General features: G+C 44.0%; 1 protein-coding gene across 1 annotated transcript in view; it reads right to left on the bottom strand.

Annotated features, from left to right (window-relative positions):
- Positions 1-25,342, bottom strand: part of LOC143280802 (uncharacterized) — a 399,670-nt gene that overhangs the window by 131,182 nt on the left and 243,146 nt on the right. Inside the window, exon 9 of the mRNA XM_076585488.1 lies at positions 5,926-6,140. Within this exon, the coding sequence (XP_076441603.1) occupies positions 5,926-6,140 (215 nt within the window). The remainder of the gene's footprint in view (positions 1-5,925; positions 6,141-25,342) is intronic.

Below are 25,342 nucleotides of genomic sequence, written 5' to 3'. Positions count from 1 at the left end.
AATTAAAGTGAAAAGATCTGTTGTTCTTTTGTTGTTGAAACAAACATTAACACACGACTACACTTTGTCGCTAAAAGAAAAGGAAACTGGAAATTTCGAAGACATACTTCTAGAAGATGAGGGTGTACCCAATTTAGAGATGAAAAAAAAACAACAACAAAAAACCTACCTCCCGTAACCACACCACCCCCGCACCCCATCCTTCCAGTTACCTACACACCCCCATGGAAGTAAGAAACCATAAATAAATAAGTTTTTTTTTATAAGATAAATAAATAAATGAATAAACAAATAAACAAATAAATAGATAGATGAACAGATAAATCAATAAACAGATAACACAAAGGCGGACAACGTATCATCAATTCACAAGAAAGCCAGTCAACATCGACTCCGCTCTCCTTCGAGTCGTTGTGTCACTGAGTATCATTAATCAGGTAATTAACAACAAGACGCCATCCCTAACCATCATTGGCGCTTTGTTCTTTCTTCACAACGAACACAGCCACGGGACAAAAACAAAGAAAGAAAGAAAGAAAAAAAGAAAAATAGAAAGAATGACAGCAGGAAGAAATAATTATGTCCCAGCTAGAGATCCCTTGCTCGCAGTGCCACTGGTGTGGATGGGGAAGGAGGGGGATAGAGAGGGAGGGAGGGAGGGGGTGGAAGTCAGGGTCAGCAAGGAACCCATCTCAGAGGGACGCAACGGGATGGACAAGGTGAAGGGAGCGCTGTCTGTCTTTGTTGAGCGTTCGGGGCGATGGGGGATGACGGGAGGGAGAGAGAGAAAACAAAATCCGCTTTGGCACGCACGTTAGTGGTGATCACTGCCAGTGAGCCATGTAAAAAAAAACAAACAAACAAAAAACAACCAAAAAACCGTGATGTCAGCGAGTGTGTGTGTGTGTGTGTGTGTGTGTGTGTGTGCGTGTGGGGAGGGGAGGTGAAGGTGTGTGTGTGTGTGTGTGTGTGTGTGTGTGTGTGGCTTGTTCTTAGTTACAACGTGAATGTATCATTGTCTTTTTTTGCGATTCGCTGCCTTGTTGGATGTAGGAATGCTTGTTTGGACAACAATGAACAGCGTTAGTCACCAACCTGATTCGTGTTACTGACTCTGGCCTTTTTCTACAATCTATTGCGCCATGCTTCCTTTTCTATTTCAAGTTATGATTATGAAACAAAACAAAGCAAAGCAAAAAAAACAAACAAAAAACCAACAAAAAAAAACCCACCAACAAACAAACAAAAACACACACACACCAACCCCCCCACCCCCCCACCCCCGTAAAAAAAACCAAAAAACCACACACAAAAAAACACACACAAAAAAAACATACAATGTCTGTCTTATCGGAAACACAAAATGGTTTATTAAAATCTTTTGTTAGGTTCTCCCCTAATCGCCATCACTGACAGTATACCTGCTTGATGAAATCAGCTGCCGCATTCCCTCTGACGTTTATGACAACCATGCAGTATGAATCATACATATGAATATGAATGATTTAACGTGGATAGGGTATTGTGCCATCTGTTTTGAAAAGAGTAGAAACGTCATGTGTACGGAATAAAAACAGGAGAAAAAAAACCTAATAACACCAAGTTCAATCTGTCAACGAAGCGGGAATGCCGACTGCTGTGATCAGGTATCGAGAGAACAACAAGACTGAAACCAGCCAGCTCAAAATGTGTAATTCTAAACCGAGACAAGACAGTGAAGAGACATTAGACCACTGAAACTGAACCACCAAAACGCTTGATGCTGAAGTTCTTCACGCGCGATGTCTCCTCATCCTTCAGTGTATGTTGTTGTTGTTGCTGCTGCTGCTGCTGTGGCTACCTAGATCTTGTAGTCGCTACCCGTATCTTGAAGTGGCAACCCGTATCTCGAAGTGGATCTTGAAGTGGCTACCCGGATCTTGAAGAGGCTACCCGGATCTTGAAGTGGCTACTTGGATCTTGAAGTGGATCTGAAGTGGCTACCCGGATCTTGAAGTGGATTTTGAAGTGGCTACCCGGATCTTGAAGTGGCTACCCGGATCTTGAAGTGGATCCGAAGTGGCTACCCGGATCTTGAAGTGGCTACCCGAATCTTGAAGTGGCTACCCGAATCTTGAAGTGGCTACCCGGATCTTGAAGTAGCTACCCGGATCTTGAAGTGGCTACCCGGATCTTGAAGTGGATCTTAAAGTGGCTACCCATATCTGGCACAGATATGCTGTGAGGAATTTAGACAACAGCGGGAACAAGATCTCGGTGCTAAGCAACGAGTGACAGACAGCATCAAGGCACGGAACATGCGTGATGAAAATGCCAGGAAGACTTCAATGGTGTGAAAACAACATAGACGCGTTATGAGACGGGGTAAAAATGTTGGGGCAATGAGCAAAGATTTTGTGGCCATATACATCGCTGCTTCAGCTGTTGTTGCCGCTGCTGCTGCTCTTCCCCCTACTACTACAACAAGAACTACTTCTGCTACTACTACCAGTACTACTACTACTACTTCTACTTCTGCTGCTGCTGCTATTACCATCACCACCACCACTACATGAGCCCATAAATAACCAAGTGAACTCTGACAGTAGCTGCAAAGCTATTTAGTACTTTACAGTGTCTGGCACTGACAAATCTCTCCCCCCCCCTCTCCCCCATCCCACGGTTCAAACGATGCTTTATGAGGTTCTAACACCCGGGTGTGACAGACTAATTAGGATTGGGACACGAAAGGATCAAGTCCGATTATATTGTCCATGGATCGCACTGGCACATAGCGATCATATCAGATAATTTGTCCAGCAGTCCATCACCCCCACACCCCTTTCCCATCACCCAACCAGCTTTGTATCGTGATTCTTGTCACTACCAACCAGCCGTATAACGGTCTGAAAAGACTGACACAAGAAGGATGTTTATGACATTGCTTTCTTACGGTCTGTCTTTCAAGAACTATTTCACGGAGAAGATTTTCGCGGCCTGCAGAATGGAATACGCAGTTTCAGTTGATGCTAGTCATTTGATCCCCACACCCCCGGCACCCCCTATCCCCTCCCAAACGTTTGCACAAGTCCATATTCAGAGTAATATTGTAAGATCCAATGCAAATGCAGCTGATTCTGGGACAAAACGTGGCCAACTTCAGCTTTGGTGTTTTATTATTTTGCTATTTTGCTGAGTGTGCCAATGATGTTCGATAAAGCTCTCTTTTGCTGTTTGGTTTCGTCGTTGACAACGACCCTGCACCCATTTTCAAGGTTTTAAATTTCATCACCATCGATCGTATCATTCGCCGCTAGGACACTTGCCCCAAGTTATTTTAGTGTGAAAGGGCCAGATCAAAGTCTTCCACCACATTAAAACTTTTACTCTCTCTCTCTCTCTCTCTCTCTCTCTCTCTCTCTCTCCCCTTCTGACTCGTTCTTCCAAAGAACGTTAAATATCTATTTCTCCTACAACTAAAGCAACGTTAAGAGGCATCTTCACTCTTTGCACTTGAGGCTTTTACTTTCCACTCTCATAACGCTGAGATTTATTGGGTCAGGTGCTTTTGATGACTGAACGCGCGCCCGTTTACAAGCGTGCGCATGCGCGCACGCAAGTATACCCAAATACGTACTGACAGACAGGCGTACCAACCAGACAAGCAATCTGTCAATCATCATCCTCGAACGATTCTGCAAATTGAAACCATTTTAATGCAACTGACACACCGGCAATAAAGATGTTTAACGACATTCCACAAACCAAAAGGCGATGTAACTGTTCAGTTACCTTTATTCTGACCGTTTCCTTCAAGGAAGAGGATTGTTGGTTCCAGCGAAATACTAAGTTCTCATCATTGAAAATGAAATAATAAACGGAACAGACAAAACACAGCTGTCTTACCTTCCAGGCCTCGTGTTGTGGTTCATCTATCATCAGACCATTTGCTCTTCCCGTCCCTATCCCAATCGACGACTGACGTTAATGATAGAACAGAGTGTGGATGCTGCTGCTGGCGCGCTCAAAAAAATGATTTTAACATTATAATAGTACTGGCTGGCATACTTTTTTGTGATGACGTGTTCGACATTTATATCAGCAGTCCGGTATGTCATCCGGTCTTTCTCGATGTGTCTCCCCCCCTCCCTCCCCCCTGCCCCCTCGACAACCCACCTTTAAAATATTTACAATGAACTGACAGTGGTTTGTTGGTAATATACCGGGGAATCCTGGTGAGAGAGACAGAAGACCTCAGGCCAGCCAGGAATATCAATTCTATGGTATACAGTATTGATGGCACGGTACGTCTAAAGCCAAAATGTCACAGTCGATTTTAAACCTATTCTAGACGCTCTGCCTGTCTGTCTGTCTATCTCTCTTTCTATGTCTGTCTGTCTATCTGTGTATATCTCTCACTATCTGTATATCAATTATTCAAGAGGCGAAGCGAATAATCTTCACAATGATGAAGACCAATGTGAATGCGCGACTCAGTTGTAAACTCCCCCTCGCCCCCCCCCCCCCTCGACCCTCCTCCCCCCCCCCCCCCGCCCCCTTTAAGGGACGTTGACATGTATGAATAAACTATCTCTGTCTCGATCTCTTTCCTCATCCCTCCACCTCTCTCTCTCTCTCTCTCTTCCACCTCTCTCTCTCTCTCTCTGTCTCTCCCCCCCCCCACACACACACACATACAAGCATTTTCATTATGACGGATAGATCACTGATCTATCAATTATTTTTTTCAGAACAGAGAATTCCGCTGCAACCTTTTGATCGAAAAAGATCAACAACAACAAAAAAAAACCAAAAACAAAAAAAAGACAGAGAAAAAGCACAACACTAAGCGGAGGCCCAGTGGTAATGGGCCTAACTAGGAAGCCAGTATCCACAGGTTCGAGTCCCATATTCAGACCAAAATTTTCACTCCCCCTTCAACGAGACCTTGAGTGCTAGGTGGTCTGGGTGCTAGTCTTTCGGATGAGACGATAAACCAAGGTCCCGTCGGCAGCATGCATTCAGCGCGAGTAAAATGAAAAAACCCACGATAACAAAAGGGCTGTCCTTGGCAAAATTCTGGAGAGAAAAAAAAACCCAAACCCAACCCAACTAATCTGACAGAAAAACAAATGAAAATTTGGCGCTGCACTTTCGCGACTCGCTCTCCTTGAAGAGAGAGAGAAGCCCGGTTTGGGGGGGGGGGGGGGGGGTGTGTTGTGTGGTGTGTGTGTGTGTGTGTGTGTGTTTTGTTTTTGTTTTCTTTTTGACACAGATAAATCTGTTGTGACAAAAAGTATACAACACAATAAAGACAATACAAGATGACAATACAACACACCACAACGCAATGTAACACATACAGCACAACACAATATAATTCAACACAACGCAAAAAAACAACAACCCAACAACAATAGGTATACCACACAATACAATACAGCACAATACAGTACAATACAATACACTTTACCTTGAAAGTATTCGCATTCAATACACGCGCAGTGCACTCTTGCAGCGAAGCCATCGTCTATAATTAAAAATCCCGGTGATTCCCTTTTGCGCTTGCTCTTTTACTTCTCGCCACACCACAGTTTAGAGCACTGTCGGGGGTGTCAGCACAACCCGCAAAACCCCGCAAAGCACGCCTGTTTTCCCTCAACAAAAACAACGCCACGAAAGGATCCGCCATGTTTACATCTGCCACGTGGGCGTGCACCCTTGGCAAATTTGCCTTTGGGTTAAAAGACCCGCGGGTATACTCGAGTTTTCCTGATACCGGATACTGCTTACCCTCGGGCGGTTTGCCTTGCCTCAGGTAGATTTGCCCGCAGGTATACCTTTCCCCGCAGGGCACGAAGGTCTCTTGAATACGAGCCCTGATGGTCACTGTCGGACACGACTGACTATGATGCACACACAACACAGCACAAAACCTCTCCTTACCTTAGGTCGTTGCTGTGCCTCCTTGTCTGGGTCCCCTGTGGGGGACGTCGTGTGGCGGGTGGGCGGGGACTCGGTGCGGTGGGTGGCGAGCGAGGCAGAGGCGGGGAGGACGGTGGAGGCGGACTGCAGTCGCTGGGTGAGGGGCCTCGAGATGGTGCCTGCCCCCGGGGAGGCTAGGATCCGGGAGGTGCTGTTGAAGTACTGGCTCTTGGGATCTGCAACATGCGCAAACAGACACTGACGGTTAAGTGAGATTTGGATCATGATTGGTGTATCTGTCTGTGGTATGTCTTTGTCTTGCCTCTGTATCTGTCTGTGGTATGTCTTTGTCTTGCCTCTGTATCTGTCTGTCTGTGGTATGTCTTTGTCTTGCCTCTGTAACTGTCTGTCTGTGGTATGTCTTTGTCTTGCCTCTGTATCTGTCTGTCTGTGGTATGTCTTTGTCTTGCCTCTGTATCTGTCTGTGGTATGTCTTTGTCTTGCCTCTGTAATCTGTCTGTCTGTGGTATGTCTGTCTTGCCTCTGTAATCTGTCTGTCTGTCTGTCTGTGGTATGTCTTTGTCTTGCCTCTGTATCTGTCTGTCTGTGGTATGTCTTTGTCTTGCCTCTGTATCTGTCTGTCTGTGGTATGTCTTTGTCTTGCCTCTGTATCTGTCTGTCTGTGGTATGTCTTTGTACTGCCTCTGTATCTGTCTGTCTGTGGTATGTCTTTGTCTTGCCTCTGTATCTGTCTGTCTGTGGTATGTCTTTGTACTGCCTCTGTAATCTGTCTGTGGTATGTCTTTGTACTGCCTCTGTAATCTGTCTGTGGTATGTCTTTGTCTTGCCTCTGTATCTGTCTGTGGTATGTCTTTGTACTGCCTCTGTATCTGTCTGTCCGTGGTATGTCTTTGTACTGCCTCTGTAATCTGTCTGTGGTATGTCTTTGTCTTGCCTCTGTATCTGTCTGTCTGTGGTATGTCTTTGTCTTGCCTCTGTAATCTGTCTGTGGTATGTCTTTGTACTGCCTCTGTAATCTGTCTGTGGTATGTCTTTGTACTGCCTCTGTAATCTGTCTGTGGTATGTCTTTGTACTGCCTCTGTAATCTGTCTGTGGTATGTCTTTGTCTTGCCTCTGTAACTGTCTGTCTGTGGTATGTCTTTGTCTTGCCTCTGTAATCTGTCTGTGGTATGTCTTTGTCTTGCCTCTGTAATCTGTCTGTGGTATGTCTTTGTCTTGCCTCTGTAATCTGTCTGTGGTATGTCTTTGTCTTGCCTCTGTATCTGTCTGTCTGTGGTATGTCTTTGTCTTGCCTCTGTAATCTGTCTGTCTGTGGTATGTCTTTGTACTGCCTCTACCCCACTGTGTGTGTTGCCACACGAGCACTCCTACACTCACCCGTCACCCACAAGGAGAGAGAGAGAGAGAGAGAGAGAGAGAGAGAGAGCTAAAAGCCAGTCGTTTCTCGATATCCAAACAGGAACCGTTCAATCCAATCAGTCAATTTCCACACCAAACGCTGAGGGTAAGCACAACAATGTGAAAAGCGCACATTTAAACATTAAAAAAATAAATTAAAAAAAACACTCTGCCAATAAAAACACTCTGCCAATATCCTTTATTATCTTTATAATTCCCATATCGCAAAATGAAGATAGATGTGCATTAAGAGAATGATGCTGTCAAGTCTATTTATCAAGCTTTCCGTTTAAGGGATGAATTAATGCAAGGTTTAATATTATTTTTGTATTTGTTGAATTTAACTGCGTGGTAGTGAACACACACACACACACACACACACACACACACACACACACACACACACACATTTTTTCCCCCAATACTTCCAAAGTTTATCAAATTAGTTGTTGTTTTCTTTGTTTTTATACCGTTATCTCATTGTGTATGTCTCCTCATGTGAGTAGGCCAAAGGCCTTTACATGGAATTTCCCGAGTTCTTTCCTTCCCTCCCCTCCATCAACACTCTCTCCCTTCCCATCTTCCCCCAACACGCCCCCCTTTCCCTCCCCCCCTCCCCCTCCATCTCTTTCATGCAACTCATCCAACTCTCTCTCTCTCTCTCTCTCAGCGACTACATTAGTTTATAGGTTCATCAGCTATTTAACGGCCCATAACTCCGTGACCTTCTCTCAGTGTTGCTTCCCCTTTCTCCGCTGCACGCCTCACGTGTCCTCTCTGTGTTCGTCTGTCTGACAGCACAAACAAGCTCATTACCTGACCCTGATTCCTCCACACAATCCCTTAGGCTACCCAGCTTTTTTTTTTTTTTTTGCTTTTTTTTTGCGTGTTTTTTTTCTTTCTTTCTTATCTTCTTTTTCTCTTCTTCTTCTTCAAGTATCGTATAACAGCGGTTGTCTCCCAAAAATAGAAAGAGAGCTTTTCAGGGGAGATCATTGGAGAGACAGGAAGTGAGAAATACAGACAGACTGGTGAAGGAAAGAGATCACCAGAGGGCAGACATCGTGGAGAGTAGAGCCAGAGAAGAAGACAGAGAGGGAAGAGAGAGAGAGAGGACTGAGAGAGAGAGAGAGAGAGAGAGAGACAGGGGCAGACAGAGACACAGACAGAGAGACAGAGACACACACAGACAGACAGACAGAGAAAGATACAGAGATATTACTCGCGGCAGTGTAATCGACATGACGATTGTGGCCGTCAGCTGGATGATGATGATGAACCCAGAACCAGTGGTTTCTGCGATTCCAAAAACAACAACAATGATGCAGCTCAATTCCTAATCAGATGCTCAGTGTCTTGTCAGTTACGTGAAAAATAGCTCTTTTAATATCAAAACAACAACACTCCACCAGCTCCCCATTTTGATTACAAAATGAAGACAGAATGTGTCATCAAAGAACTGTTGTCATGTTGGGCTGTTTAACGGCCCATAACTCTGTGACATTCTCTCAGTGTTGCTTCCCCTTTCTCCGCTGCACGCCTCACGTGTGTCCTCCCTGTGTTCGTCTGTCTGACAGCACAAACAAGCTCATTACCTGACCCTGATTCCTCCACACAATCCCTTTGGCTACCCTGCTTTTTTTGTTGTTGGTTTGTCGATTTTCTTCCCCTTTTATTCTCTTCTTCATTCCATGTCCTTCAAGTATCGCATGACGGCGGTAGCTTCCCAAAATGGAAAGAGAGCTTCTAGGGGGAGATCATTGGAGAGACAGGAAGTGAGAAAGACTGATTGGTGAAGGAAAGAGATCACCAGATGACAGACAAAGGCCGACAGTGGGGTGGAGAGAGAGAGGGGGGGGAGAAGGGGGGAGAGAGAGGGGAAGATAGATGGGGGGGGAGATAGAGGGGAGAGAGAGAGGGGGAAGTGAGGGAGGGAGAGAGAAAGGGAAGGAGAGAGAGAGGGAGAGAGAGTGAGAGAGGGAGAGAGAGAGAGAGATAGGAGGGTCAGTTGCAGGTCATTCTGACTGAACTTTTCACCGTTTCCGGATCAGGATTTTTCAATCACGATACACTGCTGATCCTCAGTGACCCATGCACACAAACCTCCTCTCAATACCCTTCTCTCTGTCCGTCCTTTCACTGTGTGGTCAGTGTGTGTGTGTGTGTGTGTGTGTGTGTGTGTGTGCGCGCGTGTGACCAGATTTATGTGTGTGTGACCAGCTTTGTGTGTGTGTGTGTGTGTGTGTGTGTGTGTGTGTGTGTGTGTGTGTGTGACCAGATTTGCGATGCAGTCTATAATAACCTGTATGAGTGTGTGCATTCGAACATACTGTATGAATGTACCTTGAATAATAATAATTATGTACGCAAACCACACACACATGGGTGTAAAGGTGCGATTTCAATCAATGCAGGCAATGTATTTCTGTATGTGTTTATGTGTGTGTGTGTGTGTGTGAATGTGTGTGTGTGTGTTTGTGTGTGTGTGTGTGTATATGGAAGGAGGCAATCACACAGCAATGACACAAGTGCCTCTTATAATTGGAGAAAAAACAAGAAAAACGAAAGCAAAACAAATGATAATGATCGTATATAATCGCATCATTTCAGTTTTATAGTCTAAGTTATAACCATACGTATTCGTTTCAATGCTTTACAAACGTGAAACGCCAGATCAGATAGTACAGTCTCGTTCCTAAAGGACATAAGCAAATTATATCCAAAACGACATGGATTATGAACATATTTCGGCTGAATATATTTCATCCTTAAATCGTACAGAGCAGGACAACACAACATAAAGTGAATTTCATCTTCCTTGCAGTCATGACATTTACGACAAAGCCTTGAGTCAACTCTTCTATCACTAAATCTATACCGATGACAAGCAATGTCTGAGACACCAAATCTGAGTTTTGTTAAATCACATTTAACATATCTGTTTATTGTAATTTCAATAAATGGTTCACGATTGGTCAGTTTAAACATCCTATATTCATTAACTCTGTTACTATTCTGAATGTGGTCATGCCAGTCATGCCATCTGCAGTCAATAATTCTTTATTTAAATCAATTTATGAAACCTGTTATATTTTCGACGCCCTGGTTATCCCACACATATGCAAATCAAACAGTTTCGTATGCATGTAACCCATATCTTCTTTCCAGTAGTATCTAAATTATAAAGAGTCTTATACGTCTTGTAAGGTAACATATGGACACCCATTTTAGTCAAGTTTCAGCCAATGGCTAATACACTTTACACAGGAATTCAGATGTATAAGGTACCTGCCAAGTTCACCATCAATTAGGTCATTTGGTGTCCGACTATCAACATTCAGAAAACGTTTCATTGCAAATAAATTTAAACTTTCAATATCCCTCCCATTCTCAATCTCCCACGTTTCAGCACAATACTATAGAATTGACTGTTCAACTGTCTTTGCAAACCTTCCACTGATATTGACAATAGAATAATATCATCAGCAAAAAGTAACAAACAACTCATTAAAGTCAAAAGATAATCCACGCCTTCCATTTTCAATGATTTCTAAGGCACGCTCACTGACAAACATTGAAAACAAGACAGGACTACACACATCACCTTGTTTTACCCCCTGGTACAATTCACAAAATCAGATAAGAGAGAGAGACAGACAGACAGACAGACAGAGAGACAGACAGAGTGAGAGAGAGAGAGAGAGAGAGAGAGTGTCTATTGTGTTAATGGTTATGGCATAATGTGATCTGCGTGAACGCCGTAAAGAAACTGCTGGGCAAAACAAAACAAAACAAAACAAAAACAAAAACAAAATAACAAAGAAGAAAAAGAAAAAGAAAAGAAAAGAAAAAGAAATCCCCGAAACTTTGGCTTTCCTGTTTGCTATATGAGACGGAAAGGCCACACTATCAATTTGTTCCGCTTCCCCCTATCTCCCCAAAGAAAACTCCACATGTTTTCCCCAGGCGAGGAAAGACGAGACCCAAAGTGCACACAAGCTAAATTGGGTGCACGCATTTCTGTTTTGGACTTTCGTAAAGCGATCGGCATGTTATTTCTGGCCGCTCATTTGTGCCAGCTTTTTTTTTTTTTTTCTCTCTCTCTGTCGAGAGTAACATTATATTTGAAATGGCTGAAACCAAAGGGATTATGTTTAAAAACAACAACAAAAAACAACAAAAAAACCAACAACAATACATTATTAATATCGTTATATTCGGTTGCCAATTTTTCGTCCAACATGCGCAAGGTTGTCTATTTTTTCGTCATACGGGCGTATTATAAGAAAGGACCGACCGAACTCGTATATTTTACGAAGGGTTTTAATATTTTTGCCACCCCCTAATTCCATCACATCACCCCCACCTTCACACCTCTTCCATTCCCACCCCCCTTCCACTCTTCACGAGATAGGCCGGTTTATCGTCGTCAGGTTTGGTTACGTTGTGTTTGTTCTTTCGTTTTTAGCTCGTGTGTTTTTTGTTTTTGTTTATATATTTTTTATTTTTGTTTATCGATTCTTTCAAAGTTCATTTGACAATACAAAAGAAACAAAAGAAAAAGGGGCCTATAGCCATTAAACGACCCGAGTAAAAGTGATAGCACATTAGTATTCGTCTGAATGACAAACTCGTTTGCCGAACACTGACTTGTATTGTCACTTCTGATGTTCATACGTGTTAGTATGACCTTAGCTGAACCAGGAGCCAAAAAGGAAAAATGATGTTCTAATTGTAGCAGACGGAATACGCTCGTCCACGAAGATTCAAATAGCTTTCTGGTCTTGCAATGATACAACAACAACAAAAACAACCAAACACACACACACACACACACACACACACACACACACACACACACACACACAAACAAACAACAAAAACAAACAAAACAACAACAACAACAACAAAAACCACCCTTTCCGTCAAGGCCAGATGCCAGTTGCATTGCTTGGTTATAACGTTTTGACAGTCACACGTGACTAAATGCCTACGTTGACCGAACTACGCCATTGGTCAGTTCCATACTACAAACAGTTAGTAGCGGGTTACGACCATACTAGGCTCTTCCGTCCGAGCAATGCAAATGGCTCCAGAGGTCACCAAACACAAGACAGTTGCCTGCATCATCTGTGTACTCTCTTTTGATTTTTTTCAACACATGTGACATACAAATATATCAACCTGCCTTATGCAATTTTGATCACCTCTCGGATGAAAAAAAAAAAGACTGACCGCTATGTTTGCTTATATGTTTCGTTTTTGGTTTTGTTGTTGTTGTTGTTTTCTTCTTCTGCATCGGTTTCTATGAGAGAGTGACATGGGTCTCCTGCTGTTTTCTGCTGGTAATTACGAACATCAATATACCTTCAGCAGTGTGTAACACGGCGGAAGGAATATTGCTACCATCATTGCTGTGACTTGCAAGGAGAGTTAAAACTCGATTCCAAACTGTGAATAGGAATAATCAGCAAGTGAATCCCCGTCATTATCATTATCATTATCATCATTATTATTACATGAAATCGATGCGTGTGCGTGTGTTTGTTTCTTGCCTTTGTTTTTCTAGCGCTCTCCTCCTCCTTCAAACTCTGCGGAGTCATTTTCATGATGGCTACGAGAATGCATGATTACCTGCACTTGATGTTCACACACACACACACACACACACACACACAAACACGGGAAAAATGCACACTAAGAGAGAGAGAGGGGGGGAGAGAGAGAGATCATTTTCATTTTAAATTTTCATTAAATTATTGTTCTTCCTTGACGTTGTATCCATCAAGTTGATTTTTTCTCCTTTCCTTCTATTCGGTTCCCCCTACGCCCCCCCCCCCCCCCCCCCACCCTTTTTTTAACTCGTGAGAACATAGCGAAATGAAGTTTTCGAGTTATCTCCCTATCTCTGTCTCCCTCTCTTTTTCGTTTCAAATCAACTTGAAATCTGTAAGGAGGGATGGAACTCCTATGTTGATGTGGTTTGTAAGACACGATAATGACTGGGGACGTGCTGTCCAGCAATTAGTGTCTCTCAGCTTCTTCGGACACAACCCACAATTTCAATGAATTACTGAAAACGATACCGTGTCTTGGTTGACTGCGTGTGTTTCTGTTCGCTTGTTTTGTGTTGACTGTTTGTTTGTTTTTAATCCAGTCTGGGGGTTTGGGGTAGGGGGACGGGGGATGTGGGGCAGCATGTGATTTTATGAAAAAACAGAATTAAGTGGTCCATGTTTGCTTTTTGTTGTTGTTTTTTTCTTCTCCTCCAGTTTTTTTTCCTGTCGTCTCACCTTCACTGTCTTCGGTCCACTAGGAGAGACCATTCATTTACTATGATGAATATAAAATTACAAATATCTTTTTCTTTTTTGTTGCTTTTTTCCCTTTGCTAACTTGCCTGGATTATGAAATATCTGTTTTTATTGCATTTTCCCTAGCTGACTTGCTTGGATTATAAAAATCGTTTTGTTGTTGTTGTTGCTGCTTTTTCCCTTGCTAACTTGCTTGGATTATTATTAATATTCACTTTTGTTGCACTTTCCCTTGCAAATTTGCCTGGAATTATAAATGGTTGTACTTTAGCTATTTTTTCACTTGCAAACTTGCTTGGATTAATAATCATATATTTCTGTTGCTTTTTCCTTGCTATCTTGCTTTTGTTGCATTTGTGCTTGCTGACTTGTTTGGGTTATAAATATCTTTTTTGTTGTTGTCGCTTTTTCCCTTGCAAACTTGCTTGGATTATAACAATCTTTTCTCCTTGCTAATTCGATTGGATTATACATATTCATTTTTGTTGCCTTTTTCCCCTTGCAAAATTGCTTGGATTATGAATATTTTTACTGTTGCTGCCTTTTCACTTGCTGACTTGCTTGGATTATGAATGAATATCTATTTTTTGTTGTTGCTTTTTCCCTAGCTAACTTTCCTGGATTATATAAACATCTACTTTTGCTGCATTTTTTTGCTTGCTGACTATTTGGATTATAAATTTCTTTTTTTTAAAATGTTGTTGTTGTTGCTTTTCCCCTTGCAAACTTGCTTGGATTAAAATATATATATATTTCTTGTTGTTGTTTTTTCCTTAGCTAACTTGCTTGGGTTATAAATATCTATATGTGGTGTCTTTTCCCTTGCTAACTTACATGGATTATAAACAATCATTTTTCGTTGCTTTTTCCCTTGCAAACTTGCATGGATTGTAACTTCTTTTTTCTTTTTTTTCTTTTTCACATTGGCTGCTTTTTCACTTGCTAACTTGCTAGATATAATAGATATAATTTTTTGTTGCATGGTCCCTTGCTAACTTCCCTGCCTGTTGTAGGCTCGGTAGAGGGGGCGAGAGTGAAGAAGAGGAGGGGGAATAATAAGGGAATCTTGGAGAAAAACTCGGAGCAGTGGAACTTGAAAGGAGATGGACTGAAGCACCGCTGAGCACCGGGTGGAACTGACGCCGCAGTGACAAATCCTCTCTCGTGTCGTGTTTCAAACGTGCTGCTATCACTCTCTACTCCCCCCCCCCCCCCCCATCTCGGCTCTCTCGCCTCCCCCCTCCCCCCCCCCCCCCCCCCCCCCCCAACCCCCCTCACACACACACACCGCACAGTCACGTCCTGGTTTTAGTTATAAAAAAAATGTCAGAGATTTAGATTAATCAAACGGCAACAAACCACCTTCTTCTCTCTCTCTCTCAATAAAAAAAAACTTCGTTCGTACGTTCGTTCGTCTGTGTGTGTGTGTGTGTGTGTGTGTGTGTGTGTGTGTGTGTGTGTCTGTCTGTCTCTCTGTCTGACTCGCTGTGCAAACGTAGCTATGCATTATAATAAGCATCTCCTCCCCCCCCCCACCTCCAACCCCCTCCCTCCACACCCTCACCATCCTGTGGTGGGCGTTGTTACATATTCTCCACGCCATTCGCTTTTTCCTGGGCGGCCCTGCACTGTACACTGCTGTGATGGGAATCCCAACTACCACGGGGTCCCTGCACTGAGGTGCCAGGAGACACTCTCAAGGCAAAGGCAGCTCGTCAAAGGGTGCCCATGGAATTCTATCATCATTATTATCATTCTTCTGCTTCTCCTCCTCCTCCTCCTTCTTCTGCTTCTTCTCCTTCTTCTTCTTCGTGGTCGTCGTCGTCGTTGTCGTAGTAGTAGTAGTAGTAATAGTAGTAGAGGTAGTGGTAGTAGTAGTAGTGGTGGATTGATCAATATCGATACTTATATAGCGCCCATCCTCGGTCAGAGACCAAGCTCTTAGCGCTTTACGAACACGAAGTCATTTGCCTACCTAGTACCTGGGTGGAGATGCGTTCGTCATTCGTTTCCATAGCAGTAGTAGTAGTAGTCGAAGTAGGTGTTGTTGTTGTTGTAAGTATTGGTTGATTGATTGATACGGATACTTATATTGCGCCTATCCTCGGTCAGAGACCAAGCTCTTAGCGCTTTACGAACACGGAAGTCATTTGTCTACCTGGGTGGAGCTGAGAACTGCCTTTAGACGCCATCATTCGTTTCTATAGTAGTAGTAGTAGTAGTAGTAGTAGTAGTAGTAGCAGTGATGGTAGCAGCAGCAGAAGAAAAAGAAGCAGCATTAGTTGTAGGTGTAGTAGTAGTAGTAGCAGTAGTAGGAGTGGTGCAAGTAGTATTTATCATCTTTATCATTATTATCATCATTGCTGCTACTACTACTACCACCACCACCACCACCACTACTACCACTACTACTACTACCACTACTACTACTACTACTACTACTACTGTTCTTGTCATAAAATAATGGGGCACCAATCCAACCACCGAAGACCAATGATCAAATACAGACTGTCCAACCGCCATGCCAAACTACCCGAAAAACACTACACACAGACAAAGAGTATGCATTGTGCAGTTAGGCAGTAGTACGTTCAAACGTCATCTTTACACACATACACACACACACACACACACACACAAGCTTTATATATATATATATATATATATATATATATATATATATATATTCAAAGACAAAACAAACACACTAATCTCAAGCCAGAATGCCCACATCACATTGTACACACTCATAGTGAGCCTAATGCCCGTTTCCCTTTCCAGAAATTCTGTGTTTCTGTGTGCAGCCCCTCATTCTCTATTTTGCATGCTTTTTCCGTTTCATGTCAAATGATCGGTACAAGCCCGGCGCTTCCTTTTTTTTTTTTTTTTTTTTTTTTGAGGAAGTGTCTGGGTTTGTTTCAGCATACCTCTTATTTACCAGTGTCAGTGCTAGCTGAATCGGTAGCACAAGAAGCACTGACTTGAAGCAGCGTACCTTGTGAATGGAGAGAGAGTTACCACTGAAGTATTTTTTTCCGTTTCAGTTTGGAAAACCAGAATATGGTCTGAATTTTTACCATTTTTACCATTTACAAGGTACACGTCTTCAAGTCGATGCTGTTTATGCTACCGATTCAACCAGCTGGACACAGGTAAATGAAAGGAACATAGGAACAAACCCAGACTCTTCCTCTTGAAAACAACAACAAAACAGGAAGTAAAGGACCTGTCCGTATACCCATCATTTTGATATGTGCACACAGCAGCAGTGGCAGAAGAAGGTGTGTCTGGGTTTGTTTCTATGTATCTCAGCGAGCTGAATCAATAGCAATAAACAGCATTGACTTCAGTTGTGTACCTTGTAAGTGGAGCGAGTCACTTCTCTTCATTACTGTTTGATCCCTGAACTCTACTGACCTCATTGTTCTTTCATTACCACTGTTTATCGTCTCCTCCGAATGACTAGACGCTCAGTTTGGTTTTCCAGTCAAACTTGGAAGAAAGGGCGAGAGCAGGATTCGAACCCAGTCCCTCGAGGATGAGCGTCTTAACCATTCTGCCACCTGCCTCATCTGCAGTGCAGCACGCACTGAAAAATAGCCCATGGCAGCGAGAATGTTGTCATCTGGCAAAATTCTGCAGGAGAAGTCCACCCTGATAAGTACACAAATATATATAATATGCATGCACTCAAGGCCTGACTAAGCAGGTTTGGGTTACGCTGTTGTTCAGGCATCTATCTATCAGATGTGGCGTAGCGTATGTGGATTTGTCCGAACGCAGTGACGCCTCCTTGAGAAACTGAAACTGAAACTATTGGCACAGTGATGATGCTTACCCACTGATGTGTACAAGCATTGTCAACTACACCGCCATGTGTATCCCATTCAGAAGAACTACACAAGTTGTAGTCAGTTGAATTCCATAATCTCAGCCACGAAAGGTGCTTTATAAAATAACACTGAAACAAATGGATATGTCACTCACCTGGTATCTCCAGGTTAAAACATTACCGCCATATGTTGCAGCAACAGGGACCAGAGAAGAGAGAATCATGAATCACTCACTGGTCACGTGCACAGCGAAACAGCTTCAGCTACTGCACTGCCCTCCCCACCACCACCCTCCTCTCTCTCAATCATTCTCCTTCTCCACTTCCTCTCCGTACTCACCCTTCTCAGTCCTCACCCCCTCAGGCACCCCCCACCCCCCTCCACACACACACACCCTCCACTCCCCCCATCTCCTCCCACCTTGCCCCACCCTCAACATTTCTCCCTTGGCGACCATGATGTCAGAGCTGGTATCTGTTGACACGACTGCTCGAGATTCTCTGATATCGCTCACTTCACCGCCAATTGCTTAACAGCCTTCTCAGCCACCCAATCTGGCATCCGTACCGATCAGTGTGTGCGCGTGTATGTGCGTGTGTGTGTGTGTGTGTGTGTGTGTGTGTGTGTGTGTGTGTGTAAATGTTTGTTTGCATGATGCTGTAAACCCAAGGCAGAGCCTTACTAATTTTGGAAACAGCGGCCTTGGCAGTAGTACCTTGGAAATCTTCACTTTGTGGGAGACAGAAAAGCCTTGACAGCATAGCCAGGACAGTAGCCCGTACTAGAGACTCTCAGAACCAAGGACATGAACTTGCTAGTACCTCGGCAAGAGCGGTGGGGAGGTCGGGGGGGGGGGGGGAGAACCATGGAGGTACCGAGGACAGACGTTCAGGTAATCCCAGCGACAGAAGGTGTGGACATTACTGGGGTTTGGCAGTACTTGGTACTGGTGCCCATGACATCTAGTGTTGGTACGGTCACAGAATGCCATTGATTTAATTTTCTTTCTGTTTTTTGGTGTGTGTTTTTTTAACTTGTTCCTTTGCGATATTGCTTTTCTTTTCGATCGGCCAAACTATGCCAGGTGCTCACTTCATTATTCCGGACATTTCTTTTCTTTTTTTTTTTTATTCAGCTAACTTTACTAATGGGAATGAATGGAAATGATTAAACACGACAAGTCCAATTGTTATCATAACACATACACACACACACTAACACTAACACACACACACACACGCACACACACACACACACACACACACACACACACACACACACACACACACACACACAGCTCCAATTATCATTTCTTTACTTTTATCCTCAGAACAGATGCACCACTCAAACGCGGGTCAAATGTGATATACCCTCACCTCCAAAAACAACAACAAACCAAAACGCAAAACCAAAAACAAACGAACAAAAACATAAACAACAACAACAAAAACTGACCCTCCAAGGGTTAAAATGCACCACACAATAAACTCAACAAATAAGACACCCTTGCAAACTGTCACCATATCATATATGTATGTATATATGTGAGCCTCCACCACGAAATGAGTCGCTTTGCAAAGGAGGCCGATTTTCAGTAATTGATATATTGTAAATGTGCAATAAAAGGGCTTTCCAGCAAAAGCAAAACAAGAACAACAACAAAAAGGAAAAAGGGATGCACAGAAAGAAAACTACAACAGAACCAAATCGTTCAGGTCATGCTTGAGGCAGCTGCGCACCGTGGATTTTCTTCAGTCAGTAGCGAAGCGACATTGACTCCCGTACCAAACACCGAGAATTAACACGGGAGAGTGAACTCCACAGTGCAAGGAAGTGGTTCGGATTGCCTTCTTGTGACCAAAGACACGCGTGTCATTATGTCCATTTATCTATCGTGATATAAGACTCGGCACAGTCAGTAATGCACGCAGTCCAAGCGAACGAATCGATCCGGAAGCGGACTTCGCCAGATAACTATTTCTTCTTCTTCTCGTTTGTTCAGTTGACGGGCGCAATAGCCGAGTGGTAAAAGCGTTGGACTTTCAACCTGAGGGTCTCGGGTTCAAATTTCGGTGACGGCGCCTGGTGGGTAAAGGGTGGAGATTTTTCCGAGTCCGATCTCCCAGGTCAACATATGTGCAGACCTGCTAGTGCCTGAACCCCGTTCATGTGTGTACGCAAGCAGAAGATCAAATACGCACGTTAAAGATCCTGTAATCCATGTCAGCGTTCGGTGGGTTATGGAAACACAAGAACATACCCAGCATGCACACCCCCGAAAGTGGAGTATGGCTGCCTACATGGCGCGGTGAAAACGGTCATACACGTAAAAGCCCACTCGTGTACATACGAGTGAACGTGGGAGTTGCAGCCCACGAACGAAGAAGAAGAAGAAGAAGAAGATCCGAAAGAGGACCTCAGCAGTTCACTACTTCTCCTTCTTGTTTGTTCGGTTGGTTGAAATGCCAATAACGGCAAGCAAAGTCAAAGTACTATGACGTGGTTTGGATTGGTGGCTTGGGCGGCAGGCAGTTAATGGCGGGTTGTTTTTTTCGGGGGTGGGTGAGGGGAGGGTGGGGCGGGTGTTTTATTTGCTTTCTGCTTTCTTGTCAGTTTTTTTTTTTTTATCTCATCCAACAGACCGACTCCAAAATATGGAAAAGAAAACTCATTTTGCCAAGCGAGCTGTTAGCTAGCTTTCAGCAGCTCTGTTCGTTCAATGTGGGCCGCGTGCACTGCTATACTAAGCCTAATATCACACCTTAGATAAACAGAATAAAGAAAAAAAAAATAACATGCCTGTCTCTCGTCTCCAATAACATCCAGGAGAAAAATGATGGAAATAAAACCCTGACCTTCCTTTTGCACTTGGCATACATCGGACATTGAGTTCCAGTGGGTGCGGAGTTGTTTGAAGTTGGTTGTAAAGGCTGTTGGTGGTGGCAAGGATCGCAGCTGCTGGAGGCATTTCGCCTTCTCTCTTTTTTTATTTATATTTCTTTATTTTCTTTCTTTCTTTATTTTTTACTTCTCTCGGCTGAGACAGTTGAGCTGAGCTGCAACCGGCTTCCACTCCGTTTTCACGCTGACTGCTCCCCCCCCCCTCCCCGCGCCACCCCCCTCCCTCCCCCTGCAAGCCACACACAGATGTTCAGTTTCCCTCCGATTCCTGTTCCGTCCACTTATCTGTTCCTAACGGGTCAGTGTATATTACACCCAATTAACGTTACCACCACTGATTTCATGAACCTTTCCATCTCCTCTATAGTTTGCTACCACCACTCTGAAGATTGAGGGTAGGGGGTGGGGGTGGGGGTAGGAGGTGTGGGGGTTGAGTGGGAGGGGGAGGTGTGTGTGGGGGGGGGAGTGGGGGAAGGGGTAGGGAAAGTGTTCGTCCACTTCCGATTAGTTCGGTGTTTACTGTTCGTGGTTTGCTGTTTTGTTTACGACTGACGTGAAGACTTGTGGGAGATTTGTAGACTGTTAAGTCTTTATCCAAGTGTACCCTCCACAGATGTCGATGATAATCACGATGGTTGATGGTTCTTTACCGTCAGTTTATCTTTAGTGCATCCTCCAAGAGTAAGTTATCTGTGATGGTTCCTTACATTAATTAATGCACCATCCACGCTTCATTTGTTATTATACTTATTTATAGTTTGTTCCCGTTTTATAGCTGTGACACCTACTGCTTAATATTGTGTGTTCTTTCCATTCTATAATGGATATATATATATATATATATATATATATATAGATATGTGTGTGTGTGTGTGTGTGTGTGTGTGTGTGTGTGTGTGTGTGTGTGTGTGTGTGTGTGTGTGGAGTCATGGCCTAGAGGTAACGCGTCCGCCTAGGAAGCGAGAGAATCTGAGCGCGCTGGTTCGAATCACGGCTCAGCTGCCGATATTTTCTCCCCTCCACCAGACCTTGAGTGGTGGTCTGGACGCTAGTCATTCGGATGAGACGATAAACCGAGGTCCCGTGTGCAGCGTGCACTTAGCGCACGTAAAAGAACCCACGGCAACAAAAGGGTTGTTCCTGGCAAAATTCTGTAGAAAATCCACTTCGATAGGAAAAACAAATAAAACTGCACACAGGAAAAATACAAAAAACAACAACAACAACAACAAACAAACAAACAAACATATGGGTGGCGCTGTAGTGTAGCGACGCGTTCTCCCTGGTGAGAGCAGCCCGAATTTCACACAGAGAAATCTGTTGTGAAAAAAACGAAATACAAATACAAATATATACACCATGGAAAGTGAACGGATGAAACTAGCAATCACGTATGTATATGCTTCGACAGCTTCGAAATCCCGCACGCAACCTTATAATGGGAACGGTGCCTGTTTTTGACAAGCTTTTAAAATCATTCGCCTCGTCTGCACTGTCTGATTTGAATCTCATGTTCAGTTTCAGTGATTCATGTTTTCCAGAAGAGAGAGAGAGAGAGGGAAGGGGGGGGGAGTTATGATAATGTGTGTCCTCTATGAAATGTTATGCAGATTTTGTTGTTGCTGTTTTACTGAACATGAAACTGAATAAAGCGATTGTTTATAATTGACTGGTATGCATTGCTTGGGAACACACACACGCAAGCGCACTCACACACACACACACACACACACACACACACACACACACCGTATGTGTGTGTGAGTGTGTGAGTGTGTGTGTGTGTGTGCTGTACAGACGGGAAGGTGGATGACAAATGACCTCTCTCAGCACCGCAGTGACGGGCACACCCACAGATAAGCGCCATCCACACTGACACGTGGCTACGGTTCCATAGTACAGGCCGCTGCTGACGTCTTTCACCACCCACCCCCTATCCCACCCCCACCCCATCCTTCAAAGGCTTCCACGCTTACTACTCTCTCTAATTGCCCCCTCCCACCCACCCCCACCCCATTCTTCAAAGGCTTCCACGCTTACTACTCTCTAATTGCCCCCTCCCACCCACCCACCCCCACCCCATTCTTCAAAGGCTTCCACGCTTACTATTCGAATTGCCCACCACCTCCACCACCATCAAACCGAGTCCCCCCCACCCTCATCCCCATCTCCTAATGACCGATACCGGCCACCCACAGTCAGGCAGTTAGCTGTTTGCCTCCGTCCTGCCTCATTCCATTCTCAAGTCTGGCAGTACAGCCCTGACCGGTGTTGTTTTTTTTTGTTTCCAGGATCTATAAATAGCCTACCGCCCTCCCCCCCCCCACTCCCCACCCCCTAACCCCTGCCACCACAATGGGGGTCGGTGGTGAGAGGAAGGTAGTCCGTGCTGTAACGGTGATAATAATAATAATGTAGACATATAGCGCAGTACCCCCATCTCAGATGGGCTCACCGCGCTTTACAACAAAATATACAAATTTATGACTAAGTGTCGTAAAATCTGTACAAAGTCAACACAGTTACACATGACATTGGCTGAAATATACATATTATGTAGGACTAAGTGACATAAAAATAAAATAATGTAAATCGACACAGGCGCCATCACAGTAAATCCCACAGGCGCAAATCACAGCAAAACAAAGCACATCACATTCACCATTGTCAAAACTAAACACCAGGGAACCCAGGCATCACGAAAAACACACCAAAATCATCACAGATGCAAACAGATCAACACAAAGAGCACACCCAGCAACAAAAATCACACTAAGCGTATGCAGAAGGAAAACTTTCAGTGAGAGAAGTACAGTTTTAAAAGATATGTTTTGAGTGCTCTCTTGAATGCGGGTGTTGGAGTGTAACGGAAGTGTGAGGGTAGTGAATTCCATTGTTTAGGTGCAACAAAAGAAAAGGAACGTTCACCGTAAGTTTTTGTATGAGTCTTTGGAATGGACAGTGTGCGCTTGTCATTTGAAGAACGAAGTTGTCTGGATAGTCAATAGACAGAAAGTAGATCTGAAAGATAGACAGGACAAGAAACAGTACCACCACTACCCCGCCCACCAGGCAACGGTCAACAAGGAGCCATTCCTGGACTTGTCTAATGACAGAGGAGGGAAGGGTAAATCGGATCAGTCAGGCCTGCACCGGCAAACTCTGTGTGTGTGTGTGTGTGTGTGTGTGTGTCTGTGTGTGTGTGGCCATTTCCCAGTCCTCTGAACTTGCTCCGTCCACAGCCCACCCGGCCAGATGTCGGTCTGAACAATACAACCTGTAACACGATTTGCAGTGAATGCTATGGGCCCCAGCCGGATCGTGTGGTGGTGGTGGTGGTGGTGAAGCAGCATGGTTCCAGAGGGCTTTCTGAAGCCTTGCAATGAATGACATAGCTGGGTGAACCGACAAGAATAGAACTACAAGACTGCAGGCGGGACACCACAAAGACACAGAGGAGAATCTGAAGCTGCTTCAGTCAGTAGAGATAACGCGTCCGCCATTTCAGTCACCATCCACTAGCTATCTTTGTCTCTTTGTCAATACCTGGAAACGTTCGTTTCTTTTACAACAACCAATGACGATGTCTTTGTCTCTTTGTGAATAGCTGGACATGTTCCTTCCGTTTACAACCAATAACGCTGTCTTTGTTTCATTGTCAATAACTGGAAATGTTCCTTCCGTTTACAACCAATGACGCTGCCTTTGTCGCTTTGTCAATAACTGGAAATTTTCCTTCCTTTTACAACCAATGACGCTGTCTTTGTCTCATTGTCAATAACTCGAAATGTTCGTTCCCTTTACAACCAATGAACTGCCAGCCTCACACTGAAGACATCCTGTCCCAAACAGCTCCCCCCCCCTCCCTGGCCCCCTCCCATTCTCCCCCACACACACATCCTCTCGTCCACCTCCTAGTCTCCTAGTTAACGCAATCGTGACATTCGCTATGTGATCAAGCCCATGGCCTTGTAACCTCAGTAAGTGCGAAACGCAACACCTTCGCTCGCTTTGATTTTGGCATCAAAGACGGCGTTCGGACGGCATATGTAAGTGTGCGTGAGATATTATAACCTCTAATAATCATGTGCAGGCAGAGCACAGTCGTTAGCTCTGACTTGCTGGAATCAAAGGTGGAGCTTGGAGGCTATCGGTGTGTGTGTGTGTGTGTGTGTGTGTGTGTGTGTGTGTGTGTGTGAACGTGGCATTTGGTGGAGATCCAGAGCTGTGCAGATCAGACCCACAGCCGACGTTCCCTCCCGCACACCATGTGAGCCTTCCTTCTATTGCATGACAGCCGATTGTGATTTGGGTTACCTCAGAATGAAGTTATCAGACTTTGTTCTTGTTTTTGTTGTTGTTGTTGTTGTTGTTGCTGTTGTTTCTTTTTATCGTTTATCGTCGTATGCGGTGCAACGAAAATGTGAATTTCATCTTCCATCGCACTCGCGCACGATGGACACACGCTAATCTTCTTCGCTGGAAAACCAATGTTTGAAGTTGCTTTTGTTTTGTTTTGTTTTGTTTAGTCCATTTACTCTCAGTCGAAACCTTACGAGGCTATCCTTATGCCATTTGTTTGTTACAAATGATAAATATGTCTTCTGCCTGAAAAAAGACACGTTTAAAGTAATAAAGACACCTGTATTTATGATTAGCTTCTAAATCTGAATGCAAATAAGTAAGTAAGTATATACGTAAGTAAGTGGTGACAATTTTTACGCACATCAAAATTCAACATTTCCAATCTTTTCACCGCATTTATTCAGCGTTCAAGGTTAGTGCAGGCAGAAACATTCTGGGCCACGTGCAAGCTGTCTCAAGAAGCTTCAAGTGTAAACTGCACAACCTGAAGCAATAAACACTGCTGCACTTGTGGCTCTGCCAGGCTTGTGTTCCCTTCCTAATTTTTCTTCTCTTTTATGTTTTCCCTCCCCCTTCTGGTCTTTAATTGACAACAAAGTGGAAGG

The sequence above is a fragment of the Babylonia areolata genome, chromosome 4 (genome assembly GCF_041734735.1).
Source record: "Babylonia areolata isolate BAREFJ2019XMU chromosome 4, ASM4173473v1, whole genome shotgun sequence".
In the NCBI taxonomy this organism is placed as follows: domain Eukaryota; kingdom Metazoa; phylum Mollusca; class Gastropoda; order Neogastropoda; family Buccinidae; genus Babylonia; species Babylonia areolata.
The sequence above is the reverse complement of the archived record's forward strand: the minus strand, read 5'-3'. Positions and strand labels throughout refer to the sequence as shown.